General features: G+C 46.4%; 1 protein-coding gene across 2 annotated transcripts; it reads right to left on the bottom strand.

Moving 5' to 3' along the window:
* Positions 1-527: 527 nt before the first annotated feature.
* On the bottom strand, positions 528-25,989 carry FBP1 (fructose-bisphosphatase 1). 2 transcript variants are annotated; one of them, XM_072835344.1, is made up of 7 exons: positions 25,732-25,989; positions 15,528-15,690; positions 12,924-13,016; positions 7,108-7,248; positions 3,716-3,853; positions 2,529-2,648; positions 528-857 (listed from the first exon to the last, which is right to left on the bottom strand). In XM_072835344.1, the coding sequence occupies exons 1-7, from the start codon at positions 25,899-25,901 to the stop codon at positions 666-668; spliced, it is 1,017 nt and encodes a 338-aa protein (XP_072691445.1). In that variant the 5' UTR covers positions 25,902-25,989; the 3' UTR covers positions 528-665. The 2 variants fall into 2 exon arrangements, with proteins under 2 accessions (XP_072691445.1, XP_072691435.1); XM_072835334.1 differs by lacking the exon at positions 25,732-25,989 and adding an exon at positions 25,609-25,634.
* Between the last annotated feature and the right edge of the window lie 861 nt (positions 25,990-26,850).

The following is a 26,850-nucleotide window of genomic DNA, read 5'->3' as shown; positions in this document are numbered from 1 at the left end:
CAAGTAGTAACATAAGCCTTCATTTGTGACTCAGAGGGTCACATCTACATATGCAAGGCCAACAGGTCATAGATGAATAGCCCCTAACTTTTTACCTGTCCAGAGCCCAGGAAGCGTAAACAGCTCTGCTCAAGTTAGTTCTGTGCACTCATACCCGAACGGACAACATGCAAGACAAGCATGTTAACTCTGTTTACTGGCCAGACTACCTGGGTTCGTATCCCAGCACTGCTCATTGGCTGGAGACCTTGATGACTTCACCTCTCTGTTCACTATTCTGTCATCTGTGAAAGGGATTATTTATGTAGAGTATGTAATTCATAAGGTGGTTGTGAAAACTAAATGAATTCTCTAATGGAATAGGCATTCACTGTTATTATTACTACTACTATTATTTCACACAAAGCAAGGAAGACTTTTTTTTTTTAGAAAAAGGAAGAATATGTTTATTTCTCCCCTGTCCACTCAAAATATGCCCTCAGTGGCATTACTGAGATAGCAAGACAGCACCAGACACTACACAGATATTTGATGGTGAAATTATCCATGTTTTTTATTTCTGCTGTCTGGGAATGTGTGATGCACAGTCAGAAAGAGGTAGCACCCTATGAGATAAAAGGTCCAGATAAATGGTAATTCTTTTTGGTGCGGGCAAGGCCAGTTCCTCATTTGGCAGCATGCTTCTTATAGATGTCCAGGAACTCCTTCACATCTTCAGGTGACCCCAAGATCACTGGTGCCCTCTGGTGGATGTCAGTGGGAACGATGTCTAGGATGGCTTCCTTTCCAGTGGTAGCCAATCCTCCTGCCTTCTCCATGATGTAGGCCATTGGGTTACATTCATATAGGAGTCTCAACTGGAAAAAAAGAGCCAAGAGCAGCTCACCCACACCAGAAAATATTACACAGAGAAGGGATGCGTTCTCTAGCAAACTAATACAGAGCTGGTGGGAGTTTCCAAGGTCACCGATGCTCCATCTTTCCTTCCGTGAGGTTGTAGTAGTCCTCACCCCCAAGGCTGCCTCTCAGACCTATTGGTTAATTTAACCATTTAACCATTTGGTTAAATTAAGCCATTCATCAAGCCAGAGCCAGCAATAGATTGCCTGATGCAAATGTGAGACAGACCACCTGGACTCAGGACTGAATGATATTTTGGCAGAATTGATGGTCCCTTTCTCTTTATAGCACAGAAACTGGACCTAATGAGTGACTCTGTGTATTTTGGATGGAGCTTTGCCTATTCTAAAAGCATTAAACGTCCATAGTAGTGTCTGGCTGCAGACATCTGGAAAGCAGACTGGCTCCTCCAAACAGTATAATATTGTTTGCAACCCTGTACACATTCCTTTTACAATTCTCTGAAGGCTTCAGGGTTGGGATTTAGTATGTTATACATCTTGGCATTTACTTTTAAATATTAACTTTTTTATTGTATGCATTTTCATGCAGTCTGCCTATTGAGCAGACAGCTTGTTGCAGGTGTTTCCTGACTCTATTTCCATACAGGTATCATGGCCAGATTTGCAAAATTGGAGAAAAAAAAAAAAAAGGAGGAACCTCAATATTCGCATTAAGAAACAATTTTTTGGAGACATTAAAGAAAAGTGCTATAGAATAGGTGAATCGCACAGGTTGGGATGCCAGAGGTGGCGATGACAAGAGTGGTGTTTTAAGCAAATAAGAATGTCTTCAGTGAACTGACACCAACGGCTGTAAACAGAAATCTGAACATATCTGGAACATACACATTTCTAACTATCTTAAGGAGATTATTGCTCCCATTCCTTCTCTCATATTTGAAAAAAAAAATTTTTAAAACAATCTGTCTATTGGGGAAAGTAAAGGGACAATATTTGGGAAGGAAACACACTGTCACCATGTAGAAGAAAGGTAGGCTGTCCCTTAGCCAGTGTAAGCAGCACAGCCCACCCCCACCCCATGGCTTCAGGGCAGTGCGGGGATTAGAGCAGTACAGTCGATGGTAATAGTTACCTGAAAGTTCTAGGTTTCCCCAGAGACTCTTTCCTTCTCTGGGAAGGTACCATTTTCCAAGCAGCCAACATCAGTTCATTAATTATTTCTATGTTATGCCTTTTGAAAGCAATCAAAGGAAACCTCTATAGGATACATATTTGATTTTCTACCTTGGTAATGAAGCTGAACTGTTTCATTTCACATTATGAATGGCCTTCATTTTGCCCAGGCCAAACCAGACACCCACTGGAAGCACCCGTCCTGACCATAACACTATTTACTTATCTTTAGCAATGGGAGGGCTCTCAAGAAACCATTTTAAGCCGATATCACCTGGCTTTAAGTAGGACATCCTTCAATCTAGGAAAGAATATGCCACAGACATCCCCAGCCTCCTACCACAGAGTGTAGCAGCAATATAATTAATATGTCATATTAATTATATTATATAATATAAGGCTGCTATAATCTCTCTTTCTTCCTAAATCAAATCCTTTGGGCTCCAAATGGAATCCACTGATTTTCAACTACTGTTCAGGAGATTCGTTTACCTTTCCCTTGGGGCTCTTCTTGTTTGCTGGGTACAGGAAGATCCCTCCATAGACCAGGGTGCGGTGGACATCAGCCACCATGGAGCCCACGTACCTGGCCCCATAAGGGGCTGTGTTATCCTGCAAGGGAAAGACCAACAGTAATCAGGGTTGTCCTCTATACTCATCCAGTTCAACAATCATTTAATGAGCACCTACAAGGGGCGTGTTTGGGGATGTGGCTAGGAAACCTGATGAATATCCTGTCTCCCAGGAGCAGAAAAGTCAGCCTCTTACACATCTTATAATAGGATCAAATGACCTGCAGAAGCCCCGAGGAGGGTGTGGTTGATTTTGGCTATGGGACTGGGACAGGAATCACAGAATCATACCTTTTAGCAGGACCTTGCAGGCTGAGAAGGATTTTGCCAAGCCAAGGAGCTGGGCAAGGGAGATGGGGCTGGGCGGGGGGGGGGGTGGGCAGTATAGGGTGGGGACTGTCCAAGCAAAGCCCAGCATCCCAGAGAAGCAGATGCTGGTTCCCTGAGGCCCAGGGAGGAACCTGGTACACAGCATGTGTGCAGGGTTCAGGGGGTGGGAAGGGAATGTAGGGTAGGGTGGAAGGAGAGATAATAAACCTGGAAAGAGACCCTGGGGCCAGCTCTGTGGCCCTGAATGTCATACTAACAATATCTGGGCTTCCTCCTTATAACACAACAGCTTTCAATGGCGTTGAGGTAAGAGATGACAATATTGGATATTCCTACATAGAACCATTTCTTCTCGTATTTGATGATTTTAACCTCTTCAGAAGGGTACCAGGAAGGACACTCTTAGCCTTGAGATGGCTGCCAGCAACCCAGTGGCCGCCCCGGGCAGGCACCCAGGTAAGAGGACCACGCTCCGTGCCCCTGACATCAGGGACCACAGAGGGAAACGTTTTACTGCCCATGAACTCATTCATCTGGCTGACTTGATCATCCGGATTTTCTTCTGCCAAGAGACAGTAGCAGAGGCTGACACGGCCCTGGGACTTTGACATCCAAGCGCAGGAGTCCCGGTCGCCAGTACAGATGGGACCTTCCGCATGGGGTCAGTACTCTGTGGAATCCCAGCCCCAGCCACCCCCGCCGCCTGGAGCCTCCAGGGTGAGGCATGAACCAACATATGGGTGCGTCACCGGGGGCCCTGGCCAGGCCCTCACTCACCGGGGGGAACTTCTTCCTCTGGATGTACTCGGTGACGGCGGGCTCGAACTCCCTGGCATAGCCCTCGTTGAGGCTGTAGATGTTCCCTTTCTTCTTGATTTTCACATCCCTGTCCACCAAAATGAACTCTCCAATGGCCTGGGAGACAGGAAGGAGAGGGAGAGAGCGTGAGCCGCGTCCCCCAGGCCTGTGTGAGGTCCCTGGGACACTGTGTCCCCCGCCTGCCCCTCCAGGACTGGTGAACGGGACCACGAGAGCACCGGAGAGTCGGAGAGTCAGCGGGAGGAAAGGAAACAGGAGAGAAGAGCTGCCGCCCCGGTTGTCAGGGGAGCCAGGCAAGGCGCTTGGCTTTCAAATGGTTTCAGCGAAACAAGGAGGAAACCATACAAAAGTAGCGAGGGCAGAAATGCACAAAACAGCAGCAAAACTTGACGGAGAATAAGAATTGTGAGTCCATGCATATGTGGAGTTTAAGAAACAAACACGCAAAGGAAAAAGAGACAGAGTGACCAAGGACCAGAGTCTCAGGTATAGAGGATGAGCTGCTGGTTTGGGGGGGTGGGGTGTAATGGGGATTAAAGAGCACATTTATCATGATGAAAAAGTAATAATAATAATAACACAAAATAACAAAAAATAAATAGCAGTGTCCCCAGGGGTTGGGGGAAGGGAAATGTGTGTTCAAAGCAATATACAACTTTGCCTCTCCAAGAAAATCTGTTGGCGCAGCCAGGAGGTGGGGTACAGGAGAGGTGGGCACCAAGTCCCAGGGCGTGCTCAGTGCGCTCTCAGCTTCCACTTCTGCCCTGGCGCTCCCTTTTTGTGCGCTGCCACAGAAAAGAAGAGAATCCTGAGTCCTGACTGACAGCATTTACGACATCAAGTGCCTTTGCTTGCTGATCTGGACAACATTTCTCAGAACTGCTGCCACTAAGTCCAGCAAGTCCCAGTGTTGAGTCAATGCCCTTAGGGCCAATGTGCTTTAGGGGAGACTGGAATTCGGAGAGGAAGCGTCACCTCACTCCTATTGCTGTGAACAGAGGATAGTTTGGGGGTCCTAGTGTCCTGAGAAGAGGGTGATTGAAGCTCTGCCCTTGCGGGGAGGGGGCTGCTCCCTGGAGGCAAGACATAAGAAGAAAAGAGGCAGTACAGCCATATACCCCCATCGCAGAGAGTGGCTCCTGCAGGTAAGGAATGTGTTTGCCCTAGAAAGGAAAGAAGACAGGGAGGGATGGAAGGAGGACTAGGAGAGCAGGAAGGAGGATGCAGATGGGAAAGGAGAAAAAGACACTAGAATTAACCATGCTTATTGGAAGGTTTCATGTGAGTGGTTCTTCTTTTTATCTTTTATGTTTTTTTTTTATTTCCAAAAATTTGGACCACAATTCTGTAGAAACATCCTTTAAAAATCAGAAAACTAACTAAATAAACAAATACTTTTACAAACGAGGTCTTGAAAACCAAGCCACCACACAATGGGTGCTGCAGAGCTCACAAAGCCACGCTTCCCCGACGCCCTGCCCTGGTACCTGGCCAGAACATCCCAGACATGAAGGAGGAGTCTCCTCCAAGTATAGACAAGAAACTGAAAGCCTTCTGAAAGGTAAAGCCAGCTGGAGATGCACATAGAGCTGTCTCAGTCTTTTTAGCAGAAATCATCAGCCAAAATGAAAAGAAAGCGCTGAGGGGGTCCAAGGTTCAGCCCGCAGGCAGGGGTGAGCTGTAGGTTAATGAGATGGTGTCCCCAGCAGGAGAGTATCACAGCAGGCCTGCACTGTTCTTCTGAACACTGGCGGGCCATTAGCTCAGGGAGGTGAAAGCCTATCAAATACACAGAAACTAACTCCTGGGGACATGGGTCTAAGACCTGGAAACAAGAAGAGATTTTATTTTTTCTACACGTCCACCAACTCAAAGGTAACAAAGAAGTCACTGGAAGACTGTCTGGGGAAGCAGTAAATCTCTGGCAGAGCAGTACATTTGCAAACCTCAGTGGTTCCAGAAACTGCACACTAAGCTCAGGGTGAACTTTGCTCTGGTTCTGCCACTATTTTCCCCTGAGGTCGCCTCATTGGGAGGCTGCATCTAGTGCCGTTTCTTCTGCCCTTGTTTATTTATTAAGCACCAGTTCCTCCAAGGAGGCAAAGTCCAATAGTACAAGAGTGCAGAGGGCCAAGGCAGCCTACCTTCTCGTTTATATGAACTGCCACGCACACAAAGCCCAGGACCTCACCAGGAGCCACCTGTCTCCCAGCAGATTCCAGCCAGCTCTTTTTTTTTTTTTTTTACCCTGGGTTTGGTGCATCAACAAAAAGCACCAGATAAATAAAGTTTCATTACTGGCATAGGAGGACATGTCTAAAACTAGAAGGTATTTATAAACCCAATTCTTTTCCCTTTGGGGCACTGGGTCAGATGCCTGACGCATGTGCCCACCTACTGAATTCTATATTCTACTGTAGGTTGGGCCAAATAGTGAAAGAGATTTCTTTCCCCGGTTCATCTGCTCTATTGAAACTGTCATCTACCTGAATAAGTAACTCCAATTAATGGACATGGGGAAGAAATTATCCACAAATTCAAGCTGTTAATGAATATATTTCACAGCATCTTGGGCTCCTCTCCACTAAGTAGCTTTTCCTTATAACAGAATGAGGACTTATCCACATTTCATTCTTTATTTTCTTTTCCTTGAGTTTATCAAGGCCTTCTCAAAACTGCAAGTGTTCACGGAGCATTCACCTGCACATACATCAAATGGATCTGGTAGCTATGTCTGAAGAAACAATACAATCCACAGCATCAGTTGGGACAGCTGTTCACGTCTGCAAAACAAGCTTGTCATGGATGTAGTGGGTGGCGAAGAGACCATCCACAGGGCCCCATCTGGTCCATCAATGTGTTTTAGTTGGCTAGCACCTATGTTTTACAAATCTAGAAATATTGCATTTTTTTTAATCCAGTTTCTTGAGACATTAGAAGCTTTGGCAAAACTGGGCCCCTATTCCCAAATAGTAACAACTGCTAGACCTCTCCAACTTACCCCCATCCCACCATTGCCCCTGGCTTTCTTTCCCCAGCACACCTCCCTCATTTATTCGGCCCACCTAAACTCAGTGGGCAGTGAGTCAGTTGAATAATGTCTGTTCTAAAGAATTAATCTTGGAACAATGACTCCCTTTTATGGTCCAGACACATATTATTTCTCACCTCAGTAATCTTCTCATGACATACACGTGGTTCTTCCATCTTCCTCACACCCTTGCCCATCCCATCATCTCTGGCCCTCTGTGGGCCTCATTTCCCACCTCTGCATACCTCTTCTCGCACAAACAACAGACCCCTGCAAACAGTCACCAGCCAAGCACATAACCTCCCACAAGGTCTCTCACCGGGTCCAGCATGAAGCAGTTGACGCCATTCACCATAGCCAGGACCAACATGGTGGCACTGCCGTACAGGGCATAGCCAGCAGCTACCAGGTTCCTGCCTGGCTGCAAAGCATCCTTCTCAGAAGGCTCATCAGTTGAATTCTGGGACAAAGAAAGAAAACAAAACAACATGCTTTTGTTTGGGTTTCTCTGGGGTTTCTTTTTTTCCAGTTCAGTCATCAGCAAGATGCATTGTCAAGGTACTCTCCTAATGCAACAGGGCATCTTCCCAGAGGGGCCTTTCTCCACATATCAGTAATACCCTGATTACATTACCATGAAGCCTTCCCTTCATACCACAGATTTCCTGCATCTGGATCCTTCTTTCCAATCAGAGCCCTCCTCCAATTTTACTAATTTGATATTCCCTCATTTCTCCATTATCACTTTCAAAAAAGAGTGTGCCTTCTTGCCAGCTCCCACTAATTTAATCTTATTACAGGCATCAATGTCTTCCACCTGCCCTACTCCATCCTTATTTAGACATATTAAGACTGGGCTGCAGGACTGCTAGTCTGGTAAGGAAATCAATTTTATGAGTTCCTGCCAGTTGAGGCACCCGCCTCAGTGGTCACTCAGGCATCCAAGCAATTCTCAGAAATGAAACTTCGAATATCTCTCCAGAGTCAATACAGGGTGGGGCAGTTGCTTTCCATTTTTTTGACCACACTCACAGCAAAAAAAAATACGTTTACACCACACACCAGTACCCACACACATGCACATGCACACATAACTACACAAATTCAACAAAGTAATACTTAACACTTAGAATATAATATGCACTCTAATTTTTCCTATTTTGTTTCATTAAAAACATGGCCCAGTAGGTCTTCTGACCATAGTCTGATATTAAGGAAGGGGATGCCTTAAGGAGATGGCTTCTAATCAATGGTTGATAACTGATAAGAAGATGATGATCTTCTTTATTAACACTTGATTGGCTTATTTGGTCCTCAAAACAACCTCAAATCTTTCAGCTAGAATAGTCTCTACTTGAATTTAAACAGAAATGAAAATGGGCAATTTCTGCCAATTTCATTTATTCCTTCCCCAACCAGAGATTCCAATAGCTAAAAATAAGTATGGGCATCTGTATCACAATGCTGGAGATGGAGGCCATCCCAGCAAAAACATTCCTGGTAATTTTTCCCTGTAACTTTTGAAAGTGTGGTTCAAAGTGATGATGATTCTGCATCAGAATCACCTGGGAGGCTTATTAGACAAGCATATTCTGGGGCTGCAGCCTAGGCTTACTAAGCCAGACTTTCTAAGGGGAGGGTGTTCCTGAGAATCTGCATTTTATTGTGCACCACATGTGACTCTTGCACCAAACTTTATGTAAAAGGAAGAATCATAAAGGCATTTCTCCCCTTCTCCCCCTCATCCCCATGCCTTGTGTTTAATAAATGGTTTTCACATAGGTGGTTAGTTGGTTGGTTGGTTGGGTTAGGTCAAGTTATTTGATTTAGTCTGGTTTGTGTTCATAGAATAGTGCATTGCATCTAAACACAGAATAAACATACTATCAAAAATTTGAGTTGTTTTCCCAAATTCCAAATTTTGCCAATACCCAACCTTAAAAAAAGAACCAACTTCCTTCAAAGCCAGTGAGGTTTCCAACTATCCTCTATCATAACTACTTAACCCTGCCAGTGCAATGAGAAATCAGATCAGCTGTATGAAGACAGATGAGTTAACTGGGAGCCAATAAAAGATTGGAATAATAACTTCTCCACTAAGAAAAATCCCTCAGAGATCTACCTCACCAAGAATCATCCATGCCTGCCTGTGCCAAAGGTGCAAGAGTAAATGACCTTTCCCAAAATGTTGTCACCTAATAATTGTATTCTCTGACTTCATAGAATAAGAAATGGGAACATTGTCTATGACCCACACATTCAAAGAGAAAATAATGCTGTGGAATCGTGGACTAGGAGGAATTCTTTCCTAGCCTGATCTTTCCAATGCATGAATTCCTTCCTTCAAACCCCAGCAGGAAAGGCCTTTGCTCAAGGGGATCCGTCACATTCTCATACAGGTGCTCATGTACTGACCAATGCACATAAAGCCCTTGGCAAAACCAGAAAGCCCCTAGACCCTGCCTGTCTCTACCTATTCCAGGCCACAACCTACTGTAGGTATTGGTTTGCTCTATTCCCTACCACCTCTAAGGGGTATAGAGGAAGACACCATGGATTCTGGAGACTTGGAGTGGTAGATGAGAAAATCAGACAGACGTGGGAACAAGCTGTCCCCACCAGATGGTCTGCTTGGAAGGGCTCATGGAGCATTCAGAGAGTCCCCCATAACTCAGCCAGTATCGTTCACTTACTGTCACACTAGGCAACTAGCCTACAAAAAAATATGTAAGACAAGGTCCCTGCCCTCAAGGAGTTTATAATCGGCAGTGAACATGGGTTGGTTTTGCCTGGCCAGCATCCACCACCCTTCCACTGATAACTGCACGTTAATCTCCTGTAGATACCGCCCACAGCTCTGGGGTGGGCAGGTGACCTCAGCCTGGCCAACCAAATCATTGCAGGCTCAGGCCATAGTGTTGGTGTGGGATGGCCCCGTGACGTAAGCCAAGCCAATCAGGCTCAGTGAGAAGACATTCTCGTTAGAATTGTTGGAAGAGAGGCTTGCATCTTCTGCTGGACTTACTGAGAGGGCTGGGTGTGAAACCAGACATGCTGGGCACTGTTCTCCCACCAGAGAGGAGGAACGTAGTAGAGATAGACAGGAAGTGTCTCCTGCTGCATGGTCTGAGTCCCTGAATGCAGCAGCACCTAAAGCAAATCTATCCATTGGGCTTTCTAGTTAGGAAAACCAATAATTTTCTTCTCCCTTCCTTCCCTCCCTCCATTTATTCATGCCTTTCTTAAGTTAGTTTGACTTCTGATACTGCCCATTGAATATTAATACACAAAACATGTAACATGGATAGCTAACATTTATCAAGCACTTCTTATGTGCCAGGTGCTATTTTCAGGGCATTAGTCCTAATTTTCAGGACCTCCCCTTTACAGATAAGGAAACAAGAAGCACAGAGAGTTACCTTGCCCAAGGTCCCATAGAATTGAAACTCTCAGTGTCAAGAAGCTACATTCCATATGGTTATTGATTAATAAGTCTCCCTGGACTCAGTTAAAGGACTTAAATTGGATTCTGAAACTGCTAGAGCACTTTTGAAACTCTGTGTTTAGATGTGGGGACTGGATATTTTGAAAGGACGTTGCAAGTTAGAATATGTCCAGTACAGGGTGATCACACTAGAGAGAGGTCTAAAATCAACTCATATAAAACATGTTTAATTTAAAAATATATATATATTTATATATATATTTATTTTTTAAAGAAAGGAGGGCAGGGCAGGGCAGGGAAGCCATTTCCAAACACATAACATACACACACACACACAAAACAAAACAAAAACCCTTATTTTCTGATGCTCTAAAAGGCCAAATGAGCAATAGGGAGACATGTTGATTCAATATGTGGAAAAACATTCTAACCATGATGGTCACTCAACACCTCAAGGGAATTCTCCCCCTTCTGGGTGTCCACGGCAGGAACTATCTGGGACACTGGACCATGTACCCTTTGAGATACCTTTGGAACCTGTTCCCAGGCATCACGCAGGCAAGGCCTGAACCCTGCTGCCAGGTTCCAGTCACTAATGCTGTGCCCCAAGGAGATGGCCTCTAGCCCAGAACCATCCCTGCAGAAAGCAGGAAATGTGCTTCATTTGAAGTATCAGTCACATCAATGTTTATGCCCCATAAGCCTTCAAATGGTTCCAAACAATAAATAAGATGTTTAAAAACTGAGGACACCTGGTGGCTCAACGGTTGAGCGTCTGCCTTTGGCTCAGGGTGTGATCCCAGGGTCCTGGGACCGATTTCTGCATCGGGGTCCCCGCAGGGAGCCTGCTTCTCCCTCTCCCTATGTCTCTGCCTCTGTGTCTCTCATGAATAAATAAATAAAATCTTTATAAAAAAACAAACTGAAATGACATAAAGGTAGGTGTGACACTCACTTTTTTTAGTCTTTAAAGAGAGCCACTTCAGGTTTCTTAAGAAAAGCATGGAGACTCATTGTTGAGCTATAGCATTCATAACTAAAGCTCCTATTGCAAGCTGTGTTGATTTTTTAAGCTGATAGCTTGTTTTCTGGCTCTCGGTTTTCTAAGGATTTTTCTTTCCTTAAAAGAGTCTGCATTGAGGGAGCTGAGATGGAGACTGGGGACAGCAACCATCAGCTGCAGTTTTGGTTAAGTCATAGAAGGAATTTTGCTAGGAACCTCTCTTCCACTACTGGAGATCTGACACTCTATAGGTAAAATTCCTCCCTCCACATAACAGGAATGGTATGTTTCATGGTTTGACCTGGAAAATAGCTGAGTCACTGCCTTTGCCTTTTTGTTATGAGCCTTAGAATCTTCTATCACTCAAACTGATTTAGATGTGGATCTGCCTCTCAGCCAAGACCAAAAAAAGCAAAATCCAATCCAGTGATGAAAGAAAACCACCCCGTAGTGGTCTATGTGTTCAGAATGAGATTCCATGCAGTACTAGACAACAAGTCACTGTGAGAAATAAGGTACGAATTGTGGTCTCACTTCTCAAGCTGTGGCCTTTGTATCCTGGCCCAAGTGCGCTGGGAGGATGCTCAGAGACCCGCCGAACTAAGCTGCTTCATCCCCAGAGATGAAGAAAATGGGATCAGGTTCAACCACGTCTGTGAGGTTTCAATTCTAAAACACACAAGGAGCACTGAAGCCAAGGTGACATATTTTACATTTCATATTAGTTTACAATGGGCCCATTGATATTCAGTTTTTCACTTGTCTGTGTACTTGAGTTGTTCCAACACACGTACACACACACACACACACACGGGCATGCATGCAGGCTCTCACACACACACGTGGACATGCACAAGCACACACATGCACAAAGATAAAGTAGGAAAGAGGCTCACACAGGTGAAAGACCCCGGGCAGGAGTCCAGGTGCCCACACTACACCGTGTGCAGCAAACTCTCCACAAAGGGACAGAGAGTAAACATTCTAGGCTTTACCATCACCATCTCAATCACAACTACTTTCCCTTGCCAGAGCAGCTCAAAATCAGCAAAGGGCAATATGTAAACAAATGAGTTGACCATGTGCCATTAAAACTTTATTTATGGATAAAAATTAAATTTTACATAAATGTCACAGGTCATAAAATAGTAGTCTTTAGATTTTTTTTTTTCAGCTATTGAAAAATGAAAAAGGGGTATTTTCTGCTCACAGACCATACAAATCAGACAAGGAACTAGATTTAGCCCCAAGGAGTCATGGTTTGCAGACCACTGATTCAAAGGATTTAAAGGACAATTTTGACATAAATAATCTCTTATTAGAATCATAATTCTCAGTTGCCATAGTATGATCACTCTAACTGATCTATACTGTCTCTAACTTTTACTCTCCTTTTCCATAGAAAAAGCAAGATACAGTTAAAAAAAGTGAAATACCAAAAAAAAAAAAAAGTGAAATATCTTTCTCTTCCTGCCCATGTTTTACTATATTTTCTTTTAAACTACTTTAACAGATCATGAGCAAGCAGTTAATGCTGGAAAAGTCAGAACCTGAGACATAAACCTATCTCAAAGCCCAGAGAGTTTCATGATGTACATCCTGGCCACTCCATGAATAAGTGAAATAGTACTGGAAGCTCAACCTTAACCTTTTATCTTAAACCAGGCCTCAGTACGTGACATTTTACCTTTTTGTAGATGCCAAAAATTGTTCCAATGGATGCAAGGCAGTCAATATTGGAAGATCCATCAAGGGGATCAAAACAGACCACATATTTACCCTGAGCAAAGAAAAAGGAAATTCAACTTTACTTTTAAAATTATGACAAAACAAAGAGTATACTAAGAGGGTAAAACAAGGGAATCTAGTTCAAGAAATGTTAGCCTTACTTATACTCTGTCATGGAAGGTATGAGGTGGCAAGCAGAATGAAAACAACAACAACAAAATATCTATCCCAAAGGATTATTAGGCAGACAAGACACAACTTAGAAGAGCAGATCTAGATAAAGATGATGAAATACAGAAAAATAAGTCATAATTTCCTACACTGTTGATATAGATGAATCATAAGTTTGGTTTGAGTTTCCTGGCAGCCAAAGGAAAAAAAGAAACAAGCCTAGTCACTAATTTCTCTTTATTCACAAGGGAAAGAAAAAAAAAAACATAATAATCCCATAGCTGAAGCAAAGATAACATTAAGATCTGTTAAAAAACAAAAACAAAAACACCTTCTCGTGCAGGTCTTAGAGATGACAGGAGATTGCAATGCACAGAGTTCCCAACAACAGTCCTACCATGATTCCCAAAGGGTATAACTCTCTGGCATAGTGGGACTATCAGAATTTCATTCTTTGAACTGGATTTTCCATGGTGTACTGGAGCTGGTTGCTATAGGTACCCAAGAGCTAATTGTGCACATCCCTTCTCAACCTCTGCTTTCAGTGATGTCATGTTGGTAGCTTGAAATAAATTATGGGGCATATTCACCCAGTTGAAATTGGCATGTGCTACAAATCAGAGATTTTCCTTTTTTTTTTTTTTTTTTTTAGAGAGAGTGCTTATGGCGGGGGTGGGGGGCGGTCAGGAAGAGGGGCAAAGGGAGAGGGAGAGAATCTTAAGCAGGCTCCATGCTCAGCACAGAGCCCAATTCAGGGCATGATCTCACAACCCTGAGATTGTGACCTGAGCTGAAATCAGGAGTTGGACACTTAACTGACTGAGCACCCCCAGGGGCCTCAGAGATTTTTTTTTTTTTTTAAGAGAGTTTACCAGTATACCACTGGGGATTTTCCATCTCAGATTAGCCTCTTTAAGATGTGGTTTTTAAATGTTCTGCATCAAATTAAGAGGTTTCTCTGATTCCCTGACCTATTGCTCTTAACAAATCACCCTGGTCCATGCAGGAAACTGTCATGTGGAAAACAGAAACATGCCTATTATCAAGGCACATTATAGGCAGGGAAATTAGGAGTAGCTGATAGAGGATATTCAACACAAAATTCAATCCACATGCCTAAAACTACCAACTATCTTGAGAAGCCTAGCAGAGAAAAACATGAACTTTGAATCTGACATAAAGTGGTATTTTAGGAATGATGTAAAACAAGTTAACTTAATCAGATGTGGCTCCCCACCACTCTTATAAAGGTCAAAAATTGGACATCAGGCAACCTCTTTAAATTCATCTTCCAATTACTCTTTTCTAATGCTACTCTTTCCTGTCTCCATCTCAAATGGGGAAAGATCGTAAGCCCATATATGTGCACATCACATCTCAAATGTTTTTGTTTTTTTTTAAATCCTATGATTGTTGTTGTTCCTCAAAAGCTGGCTATAGCCTTTCATTCGTTTTTTCAACAACTTACTGCGAAGTACCTACAAGCTGCCAGGTACTGTGCTAGATATTGGGATACAGAAAAGAATATAATCCACCTCTGCCCTCAAGAAGCAATCAAATTAATGGGATCCCAATGTGTTAAAATGTATAAATCAGGGGCGTGCCTGGGTGGCTCAGTAGGTTAAGCCTCTGCCTTAGGCTCAGGTTGTGATCCCAGGGACCTGGGATCAAGCCCCCTCCTTCAGGCTCCCTGCTTCTCCCTCTCTCGCTCCCCCTGCTCTCTCTCTTTTTCTCTCTCTCTGTCCAATAAATAAATAAAATCACATTTAAAAATTTTATGAATCAGGGATCCCTGGGTGGCGCAGCGGTTTAGCGCCTGCCTTTGGCCCAGGGCACGATCCTGGAGACCCGGGATTGAATCCCACGTCGGGCTCCCGGTGCATGGAGCCTGCTTCTCCCTCTGCCTGTGTCTCTGCCTCTCCCCCTCTCTCTGTGTGACTATCATAAATAAAAAAGAAAAAAAAATTTATAAAAATTTTATAAATCAGTGATAGGAATTGAAAGCAGTTTAGATTGACAGGAAAGGTGACTGTGAATGAAGCTTGGCTATTTGGTGGGTGGAGATGAAGCAAAAGAGAAGCTAGACTTTGAAGGACCTTAAACATGACAACAAAAATTTAGGGGTGAGGATGAGTATGAGTACATGTGTGTCTCTCCAATATACTAGTACATGGGTGGGGGCAGGTGATGATGGCATGAACTATGGTGGTAGTGTGAACAGTGGAGGATAGGCTTGATGTTTGGTAGTTAGAATCTGGGAAATGATAACTGATAGTTTAGGAAGGATGTAGGATGTTTCCTAGGATTCTAGTTTGGCTGAACAAGTGGAGTCATTTCTAAAGCTAGGAAGGTGGTTACATTGAACCCCTCCACAGTAGAAATGCAGACCCACCCTTTTCTCGGGCTCTACTATGATTGCGTGCTTATCTTCTTCTGACACAAGAACACAGGTGGCAAAGGATGACTTTAACACGTTAACAACCAGGTCATTGGAGAGGACATCCAGCTTCTTCACTTGATCACCAGTCACATTGGTAGAGCCAGCAATCCCATAGCTAGAGGGAACAAAAGCCGCAAGAATATAAGCCATGACCACCAGAATATGCCAATGTACCTGTAAACCCGCGGAAAGCTGGTATTTAGTAGGATTTAGAAGACAGGAGAAAAGACACATGGTTTGGGAGAGACAAAACAAGAAGAAGGGTTCCCAGCACACCTTTGTGTTAAATCCATGTTTCTCAACCTTTTTATCACGGCCCCTAAGAAGACATTTTAGCTTTTTCTCCCTAGTCACAATGCTCCATGAAATTGTAATTTTAATATCAGAGTTTTTAAACACTTTAATAAGTGTAATAGCTGGACTTTATATATTAAAAAGATTGATTTTTTTCCAGCTCCCCCCAAAACCCATCTTTACTCCCCGAATGTGAGGGTCAGCAGGTGCGGATCAGCTGAGAGGTGCAGCGAGCAAGGACGGTTTCTGCAGCCCAGTTTGATAGAACAGAAAGGCGGTGTCCCGGCTGGGCTGCAGCAGAAACACTGAATGGGGAGGAACGTTTTTAGAGAGAGGAAGCTCAGGCCAAGGAGAGACTGGGTGTGAAAGGGAGCGTCAGATGGGGGAGACCCCCTCAACAGCTGATGGTGGCGGCCGCGAAGGGTGCAGGGTGCAGCCTTGGCCGAGCTTTCCGGAGCACAACCGGTGGTCCCGGCGACACCTGCCCCGACTCCCGCACATGCATTTTCTCTAGACAGAACTTGCGTGTCTCTGGCTCAACAAAACTGAGCCCACACCAGGGACTGTCCCAACCCGAAAGCCTGGTCGGGCCTGATTGGCTCCAGAAGGTAACCCCGCAGGCGTGGCCGGGGCACAGTCCTCTGCTGTCTTAGAGCCAGCATTCCGTCCCTGCGGCCCTCTGCCCCCTGCGCCCCTCTCCAGCACGGCTCCTCCTCGTTCATGAGCCAGAGACCAAGGATCTGCCACACTTACAGCTGCAGCCCGTGCATCTGGGCTCTTGTCCACTTTCCACATAATCTTTCTCACCTCAGTCATGAGGTCAATGCTGGTGGAGAAAAAATGTAGCCAAATTCTGGGTGGAACAAGAGGGGCTGGGCAGGGCCACCAACCCAAAGACATCTCCCTCGCTGGCCCCACCAGCCCTTAAGTGTCGCCCCTCCTTAGCCTGAGATGTCCTCACCTAAAGTCACTACTAATTCAGGCAGACAAGAACAGGCTGATGCAAAGGAACCAGAGCTTTCTGACAGGGACTTGGCTCAGGCCTCACCTCTGCAAGTCACATGTCCCCTCTGGGTCTCCTTTGGTGCTCATGTCCACTGAGGCAGTGATACTTTGTGGGGTGCTGGGGAGTTCCATGAGGTGAGAAAAAATGTGAATTACCCTGTTTGCTCTCTCAAGGGAGCCCTCATTAGGGATCTGCACCTGCTATGGGAGGGGAGGGGGGGTCTCAGAGACCCCCTCCCCCATCCAGCTTCATCCCCCCCTTATGTTAGCATGGTTGCTGTATCCTTCACTCCCATGGGGAGGAGGACAAGGGGTGTGTTTACCTCCACTGTGTCCTGCTCCCAGCACATAGTAGGCCCTCAATAAATACTTGCTGCAAGAATGAATGGCATTCATGAAGGAGAGCAGAAACCCAGGCCTGAAGGAATGAGTAGAGGAGCAACTGACTTTCAAAGTCACTTCACATGTGGGGGTGGGAGGCCCACTAGCACAGTCTCCACAGGGGCAGGCCCATGGAGACAGTTCCGCAGAGGCCTGGGAGGCTGGGGCCAAGGGACCAGGCAGCAGACACAGGCATGGGAAAGGCCTATTTCATACTTTGGCCCACACCATGTATCTGCTCGGGTGTCTCATTTGGCAAGACGGGCAAGGAGGGGTTAGGCCATGGCCCCTTTTCCTCAAAGGCTTCCTAGAGACCTGTGTGAGTGCCCCTCAATTCCCCAACATCTATCATGCCCCCAGAACTGTTCCTAGGGCTGGGGTCACAGTGTGGAGCAAGACAGATGACATCCTTGCCCTCACAGAGCTTAGATTCTGGTGAGTGAGACAAACAAGAAACAAGTAAGTGCTTTTGAATGATCAAGACCACCGCCAGGTTCCTCATTGCTGCTCCGGGGTTCTAAGCTCCTGATCTGGGTTGCTGAGGGTGGCACACCACCTGTCTGTTATGATAGTCCAGTGCACCACAGAACACTGCAGATGAACACTCTGGGCATACTCCCTACACCTGGCGCTGCAAGAGCTGTCTTCCCTGCCAATCTTGCAGATAGCTGGCCACCTCTCTGTGTCCAGGTCCCTGCAGGGCTGAGTGGTCACCTTCACTTCCTCCTCCTGACCCCACTGAAGGTCCCTCCTCTGTTTTAACCAGAAGGACCCTTTTCCAACTATCCTCCAGTTGCCCATGAAGCATAAAAAAAATACATATAGAGATAGAATATTCTGGGTCCCGCAAGTTCAAAATTCGGATACTTTTGAACTCTCCTAGCACATCTTGTGGGTTTCCCCTGGTGACCCCCAGTGGTAAGAAAGTCTTAAAGACATAGGGAAAAGATCCTAAGATAGAATCAGGGTTCAGGAGAATCAGCTCCCAGACTGCCATGTCCATAGTAATTACAACCACAATCACATCACATCATTGAGTATTCCTTGCGCTTTGTCTTAGCACACGAAGCTAGATGTGACTCGTGTTTGTCACGCTGCCCTGCCTTATTCCACTCAGGGGTGGGCCAGGCTGGGCAAACGCTCAGTCAGGCTTCTCCAACCCGCCGCAGGATGGGCCTCCAAGGGGCTGCAAGGTGTCCCCGAGGAAACACATCTCCACAGCTCAATGAAAAGCTGAAAGCAGGCAAGGCTCCTGGCAACTCCGACAGAGGAGAAATAGCCTCCAGGAACTAATTAGCTGAAGAACGCATGGAGCTTATTTTCTCCGCAAGTTTTCAGAAACCCCCTTGAAACTAGAAATTTCTGCATTCTGATCAGTCACTGTTACTCAAAAGCCCCAAAAGAAGGATCCCTGGGTGGCGCAGCGGTTTAGCGCCTGCCTTTGGCCCAGGGCGCGATCCTGGAGACGCAGGATCGAATCCCACGTCGGGCTCCCGGTGCATGGAGCCTGCTTCTCCCTCTGCCTATGTCTCTGCCTCTCTCTCTCTCTCTCTTTCTGTGACTATCATAAATTTAAAAAATTTAAAAAAAATTTTTTTAAAAAAGCCCCAAAAGAGAGATAACAAAGAGCCTTCACCGTGGATTCCGATGGCCACGAGGAGACAGCAGTGACACATGCCTACAGAATGAGCAGCAGATATGGCGTTGGTGTCCAGGGAGGTGGCCTGTGCCTTTGCCTACCTGGACACTTGCATTAGGGCTTGCAAAGCAAATCAACTGTGTTCCCTAAACTGGAATTATAGGCAGATTCCAGGATTGGCCAGCAGAGGCCAGAAGCCTGGCCTGGTTTAGAAGCCACTTTTGTGCCAGCTGCTGTGCACAGAAGGGCATGGCACCAACCACCCTTTCACACATCACTGGGCTCTTCCTTAGATCGGTTCCCAATTTGTTGTTCCCTAGGGCCAGAATCAGGCAGAAACTGAGGCTGCAGGGATGTAGGGAAACCATCACACAACTGTCAAAAAAGCCTTCCAGGGGCACCTGGGTGACTCAGTAGGTTGAGCATCTGCTTTTGGCTCGGGTCATGATCTCAAGGTCCTGGGATTGAGCCCCACATTGGGTTCCCTGCTCAGTGGGGAATCTGCTTCTGCCTCTCCCTCTGTTCCCCCCACCCTGCTCATTCTCTTTCTCAGTTAAAGAAAATATTAAATAAATTTTAAAAAATTTTTAAAGCCTTCCAGAGGCCAACTATGCCTTACAATCAGTGGAGAGAAACAAACCAAAGGGTGAAGAAAATGGGTTGACCCAAGCACATTGTAAACCTCTAAGTTAAGCTCCCTCCTCCACCCACCCAGAGGACTCAGTAGCAGTTGGGCACTGATTATGCAGGGAGAGAACAAATGTGTTGACTGAGCTGGTGACTTGCTCTGCCAAGAAAGCTTTTTCCTCTTACATTCAAGTTATTACACAGGGAAAGGGAACATCATGGACTTTCCTCCATGAGCTGGGACTCTAGCTCACTAGAGTTCAAATCCAAGCAAGCCCAGGAAAGCCACTTAGCATCTCTGACTTTGGTTCATCTGTAAAAATGGGAATTAAGTATATCTACTTCCTAGTATATGGGGGAGGTAGGGGCAAATGAACTGACCTATAGGCTTAGCACAGAGCCTGGCATACATAGGCAGGTGAGCAAGAAGTGTCATCATTCCATTTCCATCCCAAATTTTCTTTGGCAATAATATAAGCATGTCAAGAAGTGAGATGGGTCCTGGCAAGAACACTGCACCAGAAACACCTGGTTCCAAAGTCTGCCTTTCCTTCATACTGATTATATACAAAATTGTCTCAACTCCTTGATGGATTATTTCTACTTCCAGATTTTGTAAGGATAAGGTTTAATCGACTGACACACCTGCCTCCCAGGAGCCAAACGTAGCCATGTTGTTCTCAATGGAGCCCTATGGCATCCACTAAGTAAACTTCGGTTGAAGAAGGCGGAGGAGGAAACCACAACCCCTAGACCAGTTTGGCAGGCAACTTCTGGAAGCCACCCAGTGCAGAACAGTGTTACAGGTAACTGGCACCAAAAGAAAGTGCTCAAAGTTTGCATTTAACTAGAGTCTTACTGGGGATAGTATTTCATTTGAAATGCCTGTGACTTTTCACTTCATTTTTATTCAAATTAGTTGGCCAGGTAGTCTTAGCAGTTCATGGGTGGGAAGAACCCTGTGAGGGTTTGAGCCTTTTTGATGGTTCCTTTTTAAAGCCCTAGAGACACAAGAGTTCTCTTTCTGGAGGTTGGGAGGAAAAATCAGTTTGAAAAGCTGCTACCTACAATATCTCTTCTTTCCCTTGTACCATAAACCTCATCAAAATTCTGAAAAAGCTATGTCTCTTTAATTCATATAATAGGGAGCTCCTTAAAATGATAGGTTAAATTTAGCCCTGTATTTTAAAAGCCTTAGAAATTTGGATTAAATATTTAATATTTAAATATTAAATGCATTGCATTTCAAATTTGCACATGATTTCTAGAATGGATGAGCCATAAAATTTGTGATTTATGATGATCAGGGGAAAGCTGCCTTTAGCAACATTTCTGAGCACAGCCCCAAACACTAGGGTTGGAGGCTTGACTACACTCAGCCTTCCCTTAGTATTTCCTCCTGGAGTCGATAGGACAGTGTGAAGCAGGCAGCACACTCGACAACATGCAAAAGAACCAAGTGAACGAGCTCCTTTTCAGAACACCCAACTGAAGAGAAAGGAGGCAGATTACTATTTAATTCTTATCACCAGAGTCGAAGGTAACATGACCTGTTATTGATTGATTCTGGGGTAAATGGCCAACTGTTCAGAAATATCCAAGGGTCAGAGCAGAAATTCGTTGAAGAAGAGATGCCAGCCAGAGCAGCTTTCAAAGGGCACAAACCTCAACCTTCACTTGTGTTCATGCCAGCCAAAGGTGGGCAAACAGCCTGGTGGCTGGCTGTGCTTCTGGTACAGAAAGGAAATTACAATTCACTCTTTGGTAATATGGAGAAGATAATGCAAGAAAAATAGAGTAAATCTGATTAAGTTCCAAAGGCTTAATGTCATAAATTCTGGACATTTGAAAATAAACACATAAACTGATCTGTAATTTCAACATTAAAACTAAAGTGATCTATTATTTTCTCCTATCAAACAACTAAGAGAACCCCATATATCAAAGCAACTTTTCTGGACACCATGTCAACTGCATAGGAGATTTCCTGTAATCAACCTGATGGTGCAACATTGCTTTAATATATAATGTTCTAGGGACGCCTGGGAGGTTCAGTGGTTGAGCGCCTGCCTTCGGCTCAGGTCGCAACCCAGGGGTCCTGGGATCAAGTCCTGCATTGGGCTCCCCGCAGGGAGCCTGCTTCTCCCTCTGCCTGTGTCTCTGCCTCTCTCTGTGTCTCTCATGAATAAATAAATAAAATCTTGAAAAAAATATATATATATATAATTTCTATCCTGGAATACATGCCTGCGGAAGTACAGGGATGTACAGGGCAGCTACTAAGGATTAAAAAGCAAAAGACAAAGATATATCAGTTTACAGAAATATATATAATAATCTTCAGCCTAGGAAAATAATGATAATATTGGCATCTGTTTAATAAACTTATCAGTTCATCCTCACACAACTCTCTGAGGTTGAAAAAAAGTGATATCCATCTTACACGTGGGGAATATGAGGCTCAGAGCTATTACGTCAATTGCCAAAATCAGCACAGGTGAGTGGCAGAGCCAGGACTCTGAGCCCAGCTCACTGCTCCCCAAACTGTGCTCTGAAGGCCTGCGTGTTCCTGTTCTACGAAATCCAGTCCTGATTTTCTTCTCCTCTTCCTCTCTGCCTCAGGGCAAAGGTACTAAAATCCAGTGGCCAAGTCTTTCAGGCTAGGCTTCACCCTAATTCCACAAGGCCCAAGCAGCTGCAGGCTGGACAACACCTCCAACTGGATAGCACTCCAATACCTCAAGTTCAGCATTTCCAAAATGTCGAGATCATCTTGTCATCCATCCCCAGCCTCTAAAACCAGCTTCTGCTTTGGAATTCTACTTTTTAAAGGGGTAGCCCTGCTCTCAATTGCAAGAACTTGCTCTTTGAGAACCTTCCCTGCCTTTCTCGCTCAACCCATACTCAAGACTTCCTTTAGGCTCTCTCTTTCCCCCAGGCTCTCCCTTCCAATGCTCTAGCTCCAGTTTGTTCTTTCCTCACCTCCAACTTCAGTGGGTTCTCCCCATGTTTCAACTGTCTTCTGGCTCTGTGCTTCCAGCCATATCCTCTCTAGATTAGTTCCTAATCATACCACTAACCTACTCAAAAACTTGTATTCTCTTCCCTTTGCATACCAGCCCCCGCCCCCCGAAATATAAAGTATTCACCTCTGCCATTGGATGCTTCCCAATGCACTCACAATTTCACATCCACAAACACCCCACCACATGTACTCCGTGCTTTAATCAAACCAAATGAGCACATTTTCCAGAAATATTTTCCCACCTCTTACTTTTCCTTGCACAACTGCCCAGCTTAATATGTTCTCCAGCCATCAGGCCTTAGGACATTGCCCATTGCCAATGCTCATCTTGATGTCCCACAATTCTTTGCATCCACAAACATGTTCTTGGAACTTCTGTGAAAGCACCTTGCAGGATCTCTATTGTGTTTTTTTTTTAAGTTTTTTTTTAAAGATTTATTTATTTATTTATTCATGAGAGAGAGAGAGGGAGAGAGAGAGAGGCAGAGACACAGGAGGAGAGAGAAGCAGGCTCCATGCCAGGAGCCCAATGCGGGACTCGATCCCGGGACTCCAGGATCACGCCCTGGGCCAAAGGCAGGCACTAAACCGCTGAGCCACCCAGGGATCCCCTCTATTGTGTTTTATAACTAATTCCACATTTGTCTAACAGCATAAGCTCTGTGTTGTTCTCATCTCCCAATCTCTTCTAGAATTTTGTACATTGTGGGTGTTCAGTACATTTTGTTGAATTAAATAGAACCAGTGAATTCTTCAAGCAGTGATTTGGAAGCATGTACAAAGGCAAGTCAATTCTACATGCCTAAAGCAAAAGCCTAAGCCACTGGAGATCCACTTATGGTCTGCTGACTCTTCTCCTGGGAGAACAAAATGCTGGTTGCCCCTTGTATAGATTAGCATCCTTTCTCTCTGGGGAATGAGTAGGGGAGAGCCAGAGCACAGAAATAAGGCTTCAAGAACAAGTTTTCTAGAAGGCAATGGCTTCTTGAGGTACAATTCTTAATTTGCATCAAAAATAAATAGGTGAGGGATGCCTGGGTGGCTCAGTAGTTGAGTACCTCCCTTCGGCCCAGGGCATGATCCTGGAGTCCTGGGATCCAGTCCCACATGGTCGGGCATGTCGGGCTCCCTGCATGGAGCCTGCTTCTCCCTCTGCCTGTGTCTCTGCCTCTCTCTTTGTGTGTCTCTCATGAATAAATAAATAAAATGTTTAAAAAATAATAAAATAAATAGGTGAGATTTAGAGTTGGTTGAGCTTTAACTGGCTTGAAAAATAAAATCAGAGACACATGGCATAAAGAGTCCCAGCCCAGGCAACAAGCCCACTCACCTCCTCTCCCCTGCCCTCAAGGCCCTCAGCTGTACAAAGAAGGGTTGGACAGACAAAGTTCTACCATTCTATAAATGTCTTATTAACCACAATGAAACTGGCGACAAGAGCAACTGTTGGTCGAGAGAGAGAGAGAGAGAGAGAGAGAGAGAGAGGATACTCCAGGCTCAACTCTTAAACTCCTGATGTGTCCCTGATGAAACACCATGTCTGAGCTCCATAAACTCAGACCTGTGAGGTTCTTGCAAATCTGTCATCATCTTGTTGACGTACCTCTGGGTACGTGCCCTTCTAGGGCAAGCCTTCAGCTGAAAAAGTTATTTGCAGGCACACTGGCCTTTTTATCCAAGATATCAAAGCAAATAATGAGTGTGATTTGGAGGCCTGGCTTGAGACCCTGTCTTATTGCTGCCTGCCCGACTGACTATATGTCATAATGACATAGCCAAATTCTTATTTTCCCATACGAGTACAGGAGTGTCCAGATTCCTGGCCATGCCCTGTCAACCAGGCACCAACTCCTGTTCCATAGGTATGACACTATTTGAAACAAAGACCTGTGAAATGGCCAAACCTAGAGAAAGAGTTAAATTACTCCTGGAACACTACACAACATTTACAAAGAAAGAGGTGGATTTATACGTACTGACAGTGAAGGATATTCATTCTATATTGTTGAATGATGATGCCATTTGTTTGCTATTTACCTATGGGCCATGTCCTTCAGTCTAGGACATGATCCTAGAGACCCAGGATCAAGTCCCACATCGGGCTCCCTGCATGGAGACTGCTTATCCCTCTGCCTGTGTCTCTGCCTCTCTCTCTGTCTCTCATGAATAAATAATAAAATCTTAAAAAAAAATGTGCACACCAGAATAAACCAAAGGGTATTTGTGTTACTTACAAAAGGCCTCATAAGTAGGTGCCCAACGAATCCCCAAGTCCCGTGATTTCTTTGTTACACACAATGTGATCTGCAGACTCTCAGCATCTGCACCACCTGCCACAGAACTTCTTCGAAATGCAGAATCTGAATCTCAGGCCCGGCCCCAGACCTACTACAGCCCTTTGCACACAAGCACAGCTGCTCCTGAGAGGTCTGGACATGTATGCTTCCTCCCAGCCTGCCTGGGGCTTCCTTCACTCCTAATGTGACTTACTGAGGGTAAAGGAGACACCAAATTAGGCAGCCCAGGTGGCTCAGCGGTTTAGCACCACCTTCAGCACAGGGCGTGATCCTGGAGACCCAGGATAGCGTCCCACATCAGGCTCCCTGCATGGAGCCTGCTTCTCCCTCTGCCTGTGTCTCTGCCTCTCTCTCTCTCTCTGTCTCTCATTAATAAATAAATAAAATCTTAAAAAAAAAAAAAAAGGAGATACCAAATTAAAAACCTGACTTGGGTCCCCAATTCCAAAGGGAGGGAAGAAGATCAAAGGAGAGAAAGGGAAAGGAAGCATCGTGCAGGCACTTTCCTGTATGAAGCTGGGTTGGGTATGGTGGGCTGGGCAGGTGCTCAGCCTGGCCAGCCAGTTTCAGCAGGAGGAGCCTGAGAGCGGGTGCACAGGCAGACTGCTCAGTCCAGGGGAGACTGCTGCAGGATAGAGGCAGGTGTGAACTGTGAGCCAGGTCCCGCCGAAGGGAGGGGTGACCAGGGCTTGGTTGCAGTCCAACAAGCTTTGCGAGAGGGGCTGCCCGAGAAAGAGAAAGAGAGCGAGAGAGACGGACTCCCACCTGCCAGACATGCAGGCAGGCTGACAGCAGGAGGCCCAGGGCCCCGCACATGGGACTGCCGAGCAGACCCCCAACAGGACAGACAGACAGGGCGCGGCCCGATAGCTGGGAGGCCCGACTCACAGGTGCGCAATGCCCGCCTTGCGCACGGCCGTGGAAATGGCTTTGACGGCGGTGCAGAGCGAGTTGAGCAGCTGGGTCATCTCTCCGGTGCCGCGGGCCTTCCTGCCCTCCTCCATGACGAAGCGGGTCAGGGTGACGATATCCGTGTCGAAGGCCGCCTGGTCGGTCATGCTGAGGCCGGCCTGAGGCGCGCTGGGCGGCAGGTGAGCGCGGCAGGTGCGGGCGGCAGGTGCGGGCGGCAGGTGCGCGCGGCGGGACGCGGCGGAGGACGCGGCTCGGCTCGGCTCGGCTCGGCCCGGAGTGTCGGCGCGGTTCGGAGCCTACCCCGGCCGGGCCAGGATCCCGCGGTCGGGGCCCGGGGAGCCTATAGGCGCGGGTCGCCGCCCCCGCCCCCGGAAACCACCGCCCCCGGGCCTCCTCCCGCTCCGAGCGCGGCTCCGCCCACGCCGACCCCGCGGTGACCCGCCGGTGCCCCGGTGTGGTCCTCGGGCCGCCGCGCCCCACAGGGGCCCGTCCTCCGCCCCCTCCGCCCCCGCGTCTGGGCGGCGGCTGCCTCCGGCCTCGGCCTTGCGGAGTGGCACCCAGGGCCACCTGCAGGACCTCCTTCAGTCCCCACCCCAGCCGGCGCCCAGGGGCAGCCCTGACCCCTCCCTCCCTCCAGGCTGCAAGACGGAAGCCCTGCGGGTGAGGGCAGCGCCGGCCGGGCGCGGGGTGGGGGGAGGGGGGGGCTGGCGGGCGCCGGGGTCTCCGCGTGGGCTTCTACCGCCGCCGCCCCCGCACCCCCCTCAAGCCTCCACCTGCCCCCTGCTCCCCGCCCTCCCCAAACCTGCTCGGCCTGCCGCAGGGCTCTTCTCACCAACCTGGGAGAAGCGGATTCCCTGTCCCTCACGGGTCTGAAGGCCCGTGGCTGGATCCTTCACTTCAGGCCTCTTCTTTTCAGGATTCCTCTCTTTCCAGAACTATTGGAAACCATAGTTTTCAAGTATCTGCGTTTGGCAGAAAAAAACAGTCACAGACACAGGGAAATGTCCCCTGAAGGCCACACTGAGACCAGACACTCTGCAGACCACATTCTGATCTCTATGTAGCCAGAACACTGTTGTCTTAAGACAACACTGA

The sequence above is a fragment of the Canis lupus genome, chromosome 1 (assembly GCF_048164855.1).
Source record: "Canis lupus baileyi chromosome 1, mCanLup2.hap1, whole genome shotgun sequence".
Taxonomy (NCBI): Eukaryota; Metazoa; Chordata; class Mammalia; order Carnivora; family Canidae; genus Canis; species Canis lupus.
This window is presented reverse-complemented; position numbering and strand designations above follow the sequence as displayed.